This window comes from Xiphias gladius, chromosome 15 (genome assembly GCF_016859285.1).
Source record: "Xiphias gladius isolate SHS-SW01 ecotype Sanya breed wild chromosome 15, ASM1685928v1, whole genome shotgun sequence".
NCBI lineage: Eukaryota > Metazoa > Chordata > Actinopteri > Istiophoriformes > Xiphiidae > Xiphias > Xiphias gladius.
The window spans coordinates 21,515,208-21,524,637 of NC_053414.1; the positions used below are offsets into that span (position 1 = coordinate 21,515,208).

At 40.7% G+C, this 9,430-nt stretch overlaps 1 protein-coding gene across 1 annotated transcript; it reads right to left on the reverse strand.

The window, feature by feature from the left end:
* Nucleotides 1-1,242: 1,242 nt before the first annotated feature.
* LOC120800566 (von Willebrand factor A domain-containing protein 7-like) lies at nucleotides 1,243-9,430 on the reverse strand. Its single transcript, XM_040146763.1, is given in 18 exon segments — nucleotides 1,243-1,433; nucleotides 1,436-1,637; nucleotides 2,064-2,387; nucleotides 2,561-2,725; nucleotides 3,621-3,730; nucleotides 3,942-4,034; nucleotides 4,186-4,338; nucleotides 4,458-4,593; nucleotides 4,686-4,889; nucleotides 5,049-5,165; nucleotides 5,459-5,571; nucleotides 5,790-5,959; nucleotides 6,440-6,626; nucleotides 6,737-6,865; nucleotides 7,394-7,487; nucleotides 7,669-7,754; nucleotides 8,674-8,881; nucleotides 9,236-9,430. Coding segments are annotated over 18 exon segments (2,877 nt in total).

The window sequence follows — 9,430 nt, forward strand, 5'->3', positions numbered from 1 at the left end:
ACAAGACGTCCAAAACTTTGCTTTATGACAACTTAGCTGGAAAAAACTAATGACATTCCCATCAGCCTCTTCTTTCCTGTGTGTTTAGTTCTAAGTAGCAAATGTTAGCAGGCTAGTATACTAAACTAAAAGGGTGAAAATTATACCTGCTAAACATTAGCATGCTAGCATTGTCAGTGTCATTTGAATTACTATGATTACTGCTAACATAGAGTAATTTGATTACTGCTTACATGAAGTTACTGAAAAGTGTGAATAGGTAAATATTTCCCATAGTACCTGCTGTGATGATATTTTGTCTTGCCTGGAGGGTATCATGTGATCAAAATACCCCAGACACAGGAAATGGCAAACTTTATAGCCTCTGAAAATTTGGTTTCAGGTCTGAAATATTTCCTTATAATATTTAATATCTACGAATAAATAGATAAGCATCAATCAAAGTTTAGAGTTTAACTGTGTGGATGTGGTTACATCAGACTTGACTGAGATCAGATTGAGAGAAAGTACAGTGGGAACACTCTTCCACCTCTTTATCAAAAAATATTTCCTGCAATTCTCTCCGCAGATCGATGGTAGGTAACACTGTAGATGTATCTCAGAATGAAAAGCTCCCTCCTGGTAATGATGTATGTCTTACATCAGGCACAGATTTCTGTAAGGAAGCTGTTAAGAATGGAGTTCAGTTTATTGCTCATCAACATGTATCAGCCACAGCCACAGATACACTTGACAATAAAGCAAAGACTCCCAAAAAACATACTTCACTTCAAATTGAATTTCCCCTTAATACAGCCATGTTTTAATTTGCCAACAAGTTACACATTGGAAGAAACTTAACTATCAATTGAAGCCCTAAAACTACTTGTGGAAAAAAAAAAACCAAGCATTATTATTTGTGGAGAATCTTTCCATTGACTTTCCATTGAGTTTAGTCTGGCAAATAGCAGCCGTTGCAGCAATGGCAGCAGCTGTCACTTGTACATTATCTTCACCACTCAGCTATGATGACTGCAGTAAATCTACACAACCGCCGGAATAAAAATAATCTTACCTAGTAACTCCCCAATTTTTTTATACACCCAAAACACAAAGAAAGAAAATAAATCTATTTTTCTTCAAGAAGAGATCATTGAATTTAAACACTTCCGGATGGAAAAAAAATCTGAAGATTGATTAAAGACTTTCAGCAATATCACTTGATTCATATGCTACATTTAGAGCGCAATTTACGTTGATCTTTTACTTCCAGAGGAGAGAGACCACAACAGTGATGCAGAGACAGTGTGATACGCTCAAAGTGCGCCCTCCTGCGGATGTTGTGCCAACCGCAGCTGTAGTCACAGTCGCGGCCGTGGTGGATCCCCTGGCCTGTCCCAAACACATCCCCACATTCCCGACTCTGTCCACGGCAGCCAGCTGTAATGTTCTCGCCCCCCTCCCCCGGCCACTGTGAGGGCGGTGAGGTTACCGTCCCCCCGGCGGATGGTGACAGTCTCGATGCCGGTCCCGTTGATACCATCGGTGAGATTAGCAGTGAGTTCCCACTGGTGGGAGGCGCAGAGCGATGCAGAGGGAGCACAACTGGTGGGTGAGGTGCTGACTACGTGGCACACAGGGCGGTTAACGTCTGTCACCTGGACACGGGGAAAGAGAAGTGGGAGAGATGAAGAAAAAAAGACAGGAATGGGGCATCGTGCAAATCATCAAGAAAAGTGCAAAGTTTCATCAGCCATGAATGACATTTTAACATCAGTAATTGTTGTCCTAATTGTTGAACTGTCCATCAAATTGAAGAAAATAAATGGCCAATGAACGTAAATTATAGTCTAATATCACACAAATGGGAAATGTGGTTTTAAGGTCTTAAAGAGTATTAGAAGTTGCAATACTGTTGATGTAAGACAGAGGCTACCCAGTATCTCTCCTTTTATGTCATTTTGCATTTGACCATTATTTATATACACTGATTTAACAATAATGTATTTATGTTGAAAAATATTACACAGAGTATTGCTCTAATCACACTGCACCAAACCACTTCCTCATCTTTTTGCTCGTACCCTGGCAGCCACAGAAAACCGGAGGACAGAGTAGTTGATGTCACTGGCAGCTGTGTTTTCTGCCTCAATGGTAAGGGTGACGTCGGTTCCTGATGCAGCGCTGGTCGGTACTGTTAAGGTCACAGTGCCATTGGCTGTGCCTCCACTTCCTGCCGCGATGGTGACGGTGCTGGGGGAAGTGGAAGTATAGCTGCGGTCATTGTTGGCTCGTACTGTGAATGCCCCAGTTGCAGAGTCGTCAACAGTTCCGTTGGTGGTTGTGGCGACCGTGAAAGGGATGGAGGTGGTGGAGCCTGGTTCTATGTTGGTGTTGTTGATTTGAGCCTGGAAAAGTGGACGGAGGGGAGGTATTGTATATAATGATTTGTTTATAGAAGCACAGAGGAAAATCGGAAAAAGGTAAAACGTTTCATGAAAACCCTTGAAACATTTTACTTTGTAAATGCAGAAGCAAAGAACTGCTTCACTGAAGCAGAAAACAGAATGTGACTGCTCACAGTAACAGAGATGCTGGAGGTCTTGATATGTGTGGAGGCCTGTCTCTGGAAACTGCTCGGCATTGACCAGGAGGTGGAGCTGCTGTCCTCTCCTTTCAGGCGAACCACAAAGTCACCTGCTGGAACTCCAATGAATGTCACCAGGAAGTGAACACCTCCCATCGACTGTGGAGGACAGAGAGAGCACGACACACGTTGTTGAAAAGGAGACTTTAATATGAGGAATTAATGTTTCTCTGCTGCAGCCCTGCTTTGTAATCTGGGCTAGAAAAACATGTATCTTTCACAATAACTTCTCCATTCTGTCATTAAATGCCACAAATAATCCTGAATGCTTTTCATGCTTTGTGTTAAAACCAGTGAGAAATATTAAATGACAACATTTGAGATTTTGTGGAAGCCCATTAACAACAAATTATTGCCAGTTATCCAGAGTTTCCCAAATGGGTCTGTAATAAGACAAAGAATAAAAGAAGGGCAGCTATTGAACGCGGAAAAGTGAGAGAACGTGAGAGTGAAAGGCTTATGTTGATGCGTCCCAATATTTTAGCGTAAACCTCTTGATTCTGCCCGGGGAACAGTCAGAACTTGGAATCCAGAGCAGTTGCCAGCTAAAGCCGTTTTTGAGTTCATTGTGCCAGTAAGTGGCTGTATTTGTGTATATATTCAAGATATTCAATTCTTTTTCTCTTTTTTAAACACCTGCTTCAACTGCCCCATTCCTTTCTTCTTTGTGTCCTATTCATTTCAAGAGAGTCCTGTAGACTTAAAACCAACTTGCTTAAAGCTTTATGTTTTTGTCAGAGTGAGATTATCATTGTGTGATAATAAAAGATGCCAGCACTGTTTCTAAGGACATTCTATTTTTCAAGATGTGAAACTCAGCTGTCAGAAAAGATAGTGACATCGACTACACCCAATGGCTTCCCTAGAAAAGAAGTAGAAAATAAATCATTTTTTTTTTAGTTTTTGTTCGGAATTGGTAAAGATTAATATAACGTGAACACTTTAGCTACTAGGCACGGGCCTTTAAGTTTATCAAGTGTTACATATGACATGCCTGTAGTGATCCGTTGACCTCCGTTGGCCCAGAGCTGTCAAACAGAATCACCTCTGTGACCTTAACTCTTTCACTTCCTGTCACAGAAACCAAGAGGCTGACGTTACCACCTGCAAGTTGTGACAAGCGAGAAAGGAAAACCCAATGTGTATCACTGTGACAAGTCATTGGAAATAAACATAATGTACAGAGATAAAAAGAGTGAGAGTCTCTGAAATAGACAGAACAGGGTTCGGCTGATGACGCCGAGGACAATGAGGAAATAAGACTGAATTCAAACTGTAAAGATGAAGATGACAGTAATTATAAAAGTGGTCTGACCTGAAAGAGGTCGTCCCTCCTTTAGGCTGAAGTCCCCATGGGCTCCTTCATGTGCTTCCACAAGGTAATAAATGAAGTTCAGTGAACTTTGACCTGATGCATATACACACATAAAACAGATTTACAACTGCAAACACAACAGTAGACAAAACCCTGTGAAATAAAATCTTTCGAAAATTCCAACTCTCACTGGCTAAAGGTGGGCCATTATATAAACATCCGTGAACTCTATCATATTACTGACCTGTGACCTTAACAGAGTAAGAACTATGAGAGTTAACACTGATTTGCCATGATCCTGTTTGACTGTCAGCATTGAGGCTTAAACGACGTAGGTTTCCTGCTGTAGTGAAAGATGCCAGAGGACCACTGGACTGACTGGAATTCTGAGATACACCTGGAGGAGACAGAAACATGTTAAAAATAACAGTACCGGCAAAAAAATAGATAAAAATCCTAAGATCTTTAGGATGGATTGATGGAACAATCAAAACTGGACATTAGCAATAACAGCACCTGTGGAGCTGGTGAGAGTGAATTTGAGAGATGAGGCTCCTGTGATGTATACAGTCATGTTCCTTAATGAACCATCAACAGTAAATGTAAAATTGTCAGGCCCTCCAGGATTCTTCACTACCTGAAAAACTGTCACCTGAAAGAGGAAGGAACAGAAACTTCACATTTATACACATACTTCACAGTACCCTCTTCAGTCAGGTGTGCTTTTCTTGTTCAGTGTCTTACCATAGCGCCGGCTGATGAATCCTCTATAACAATTGTAGCCAGAGCGAGGTCTGACTTAGTGACCTCAATGGCCTGACCTCCAGAAGCTTGGGCAAGGTCCCGGTACAGCTGGGCACCTGGGTTGCTCAATGAACGTGGAATCACACCGTGACTATCTCTGCGGCGCCGTAGACTGGCCAGGGGGTTTGTCAGCAGGAAGGTAACCTAAAGGTATAAGGATAGAAAAATAAATACTTGTAAAGGTTATATTAGAACATATATGATATACTTTATAAGCCCACAATTGTTTACCTACTATTTTGTATGGAATGAATTGAAATTTAAAGAGCAAGGATGTAAAAGTTGAGCAAAGTCGACTCCTACCACAGACTTTGTGCTCTCTACAAGGGCAGTGATGGTGCTTTTCAGATGGGCATCTTTAGCTGGAGCATCAGTGAAGACAAAGATCTCAGAGGAGGGTGGAGCCCCAGTCAGGGCAAGCTGTCAGTCATATACAGGACAGGAAAAACTATTATTCATTAGAGACTATTTGACCTAAAAAATGGTCCAGAATAAAAATATACTTGACTCAACTTTGATTTGAATGAAAATCGATTTCTTGATTTAAATTTCAAGGTTAATTATGCATCAGCGTATTAAGTAATAAGTATGGCTAGGCAATAACTAAATTTTATTGTTTGGTGACTTTAATTGGAATTGTCTCTTGACATTATGATTCCAGGATTGGAACTGTTGCATAACAGTGGAAAAGTGTTCATTATAATGTCAAACACCTGCAGTCCCGATAAGCACATCTCTGGGATGTCTCCTCCTCCATTTGCAGACAGATTGTTGATGTTGTCTTTGAATTCATCTGCATCGGTGGTCATAATCAGTGGTCCAAAATCTGGATAGAGAATAGATAACTGATCCCAATCACTCATTGTATTAAACGCTGTGGCTATTAGGCGACAGACACATTTTACAGTGGTGTAAAAACTACTAATCAGGTCCACAGTAGGACCTTATTTGGAGGCAAGATTTGGAGTCAGAGGCGCTGCTCAAACAATAACAGGCTTCCCTTCTCTGTAATGAACTACAAACACTTCCTTGTGAGTTACCCACCTGGGTCATTGAAAGGTACCAGAATGTAGGCAGAGGGCGCCTGCTGAGTTCCCCTCTTAAAGTCAATGATGTCAAAGGAAACTCTCTTTGCTTCGGCAATGTCATCACTCATGCTGCCTGTGGTGTCAATGACAAAACACAGCACAGGGGACTGGGAGAGGCCTATCAGTCTGGAGGAACAAGAGAGAGCAAAAACATAATTACCCTTTCATGTTGTTAGTGAGTGTTTCTTATATGGGTTATCCTGATGATTTTGGGTAATTTATCTGTGATCACTGACTACTATTTGACCTTGATCAGGCTTCTTCTTAGCACAACAACAAAAAACCAAAGGTTTAGAAGAAGTCCAGTAAGAGTGTTCTTTTGTGATTTGCAAGACAAAATACATCTAGATGCTGCAGTTAAAGTTGAGCTAAATTTGGTTGAAAAGTGAATGATCTTTAGATGTGTAGCCTAAATATTACCATTGTTTCAACACCATATCAAGTGATTTTATGTCAATGTGAAAAAATAGCCATAGAGAAATGCTCTTTGTCTTTGCTTTCATTTGGTGTTACCGCCAAACAAACCCTACATCCATCTTACACTAGTCATTTTTTTATTCCTGTTATATAGGGTCACAAAATGGCTCAGATAAAGGCGGCCCATACCGCAGGAAGTTCTTGTCTCCGACAGCTACTCTGATGTCCTCCAGTAGCTCCATAGTGGCAGTCACAGCCAAATCGGCTGCTTTGTGGTGAAGGGAGCCATGACTAGACCCAATACCATCCTTATTGATGCCCCCCTCTGGGTCCTGTTTGCTTGTCTGGTCAAAAAAAACCCCGTGGCTGCATTTACCTTAGAACAGAGCGAATATTTGTTATATTTGCTATATTTGTTACCTGGATATGTTCACGAAATACTAATAGTGGAACACAATATAAATGTGGAGGATTCCTTTAGGTTACCTGCAGGTTTCACTGAAGAGATTAAGTTCAAGTAGCCTGAAGTGCTGAAGCAGGGGCTTCTCACTTCTCACAGAAGGTTGTTAGCACAGTTCCCTCCTATACAGTTTCTACAGGTTGGAGTACTTGGGCCTACAGCAGAGTTAGTGAGCAAATAAACATGATAGCATGGGTAATTCATCTGAAAATATAGTATAAAATATTTGAAAGAAAATTTGAAAAAAAAGTTTTACACTAAATGACATTAACCATTATACTATGAGGCAGAGCGAAATATGTCTATATAAGTACATAATTCTATTCAGAGTCTGGTAAGCTGCTATGAATAAGCAGACCCACCATTTAATGATTCCTTTTACAGAATAAATTGTGATCGCTGCAGATTTTAATCAGTGATAGATTTTAAAATGTTTAAATTTCTCTTGAATGGGCAGCACAATGGGTGTACTAAACTGTAGGATTGTGTGTTGAGTGAAGTATGCTATATAAAATATGCAGTAAAAATATTTTGCGAGTTATAGCAGGGTAGGTGTTTGTTAACTGACAGGTGACAATGTGCCTTGGATTATTTCCTACTGAAGCGTATATAGAGTTAATCAGTCTTGTAGACAACAGTCGCTGTTGAAACCATAACTTTACACCCAGGAGGCAGTATCATACCTGCCAGGTTCTCAAGTGGTTGGTCCGGTGTGATCAGAACGCTGTAAGGAGCATTGCTCCCCAGCTCCACCCAGTTACTGTGGCTGTAGAAGTCCTTCATATACAGAATACAGAATACAGAATACAGAATACAGAGTACAGAAGTCCTTCATATACAGAATATGAAACATTATTTGCAACACCACCATTGCTTATTGTTTTTAATAATTCCTTTTGCCTCCAAAACAACACCATCCACCCAAAAAAACTGATAACAAAATAATCATCAACCTCACCTGTAGGGTGTGACAGACTCGTCCGAGAGTCCATCTCCCTGCAAAAAAGTTCTCCAGCTTCACACTGGCCTTGACGGTAGACACACCTGTAAGGGAAAAAGAGAGCTTTTTCCCTTACAGGTGCCACATTCACATCAAGACATCCAACCCATCCAGGTCGACATGACCCCAGCAAAGGCAACATCCCCGCCAGAACATTCCTGCTCTTAATCGTCAGTAAACGTGTCCCACCAGATATTCTACTACCAAGCTCTTCTTACAAACACAGCAAGTAAGTTCAATTGTGAAGTCTGTACATGATGGAAACACATCATAACCATAATTTTCCTCACACACCTCAGAAGCAGAATAGCACAGAGTGTGTCAGGTTCAAACTGAAGCTGCACTACGCAAGATGCAAAAATATACTACCACTCTAAACTCAAATGACAATGTGTAGCTGATACGAAAATGAGTGTCCCATTATGTCTTATTGAAATGCAGTAGATATCCCTAATTGACCATATTTATGCTGCTGTCTGGTATGTTTACCAATGGGAAATCTTCTCTTATCAGTGGAAGGGATTCATAAAAAATTAAAGCGTGAAATTCAAACTGTCTCTTGAATAGCAATGATGAGCTGATCCACCCATAGAAATCTGGTCTCACTTTCAACACCTTCAGTACACCTGACACCGAGCAGAGGATATAAATCACCGTAGATGAAGTTTAAGCTGTTACAGTACAATACTTCTTTTTGCCATTTGGCACCAACAGCTGGCTACACTGTCTTCTGCAGTATTTATGGTTTATTGTAGAATTCATCCATTCCAGAGAGATATGACTTCCAACATTTTTTTGAGCATTGTTTCCTGACGTAACGTGACAATAACATCAAATGTCAAAAAGATATTGCTTTTTAGATAATTTTTTGTGTGTTTTGATGGCTGTAAAGAGTTCATTTTAACTTTTGAAACATTTTAAACATTGAGATATATATATAGGAAAGCAATGTTTTATGTGTACCTTCTGTGATGACATCCCGTCCTTCCTGGAAGACCTCAGAATCAAAATGGTGAGCCTCACTCAGGGCAAACACCACATCCACTATTGCGTTGCTGAAGTATATACTTGCAATGGAAGTTTGGAACAAGACAGTAGAGATGAGAGATGTGGAAGTGCCTGTAGAGGAACAGGCCCTTTGCACCTTGTCAGCTGACAGACTCTCATCAATCTGTAGAGAAGAAAAACAACTGCTTGACGGAGAATGTAGGTTTCAAACGCAAACACTGAACCCTCATGTTCCTGCCTCAAGGAGGAAAATTGCTCCGAACTTCTGTGCAAAAGTGCAAAATATTGAGATACTGTAATATCAGTTGTTTTATTTTCAAAATTCAGTTATGATTGATCCATTTATATACATTTTTCAGCATCTTGTCCAAGAAGTTGACCCTAAATAATAATGTGAAAACATTTGCCCCATGTCACAGAACAGAAATAAATACAAAACATATAATGCATGATCTAGATCATTGAATGCAGAACAGTTCTCCCAGTCTCCTTGTTTCAGTGTAGCTTTCCAACTCACAGTCAGGCTGAAGTCCTGTCCCCCAGAGGCAGCAATATCTCTGCAGACATCAGCTGTCTTCCTGAGGACTGTCCTTTGTGTGATGTCGAGGTGAGTGGTGGAATCAAATGAGAAGAGTGGTTGGAAGCAGTGAATGTAGCCTGGCAGTGAGAGGACCACTACCATCAGGAGCATGACTGTTGGTCTGGCAGTCAT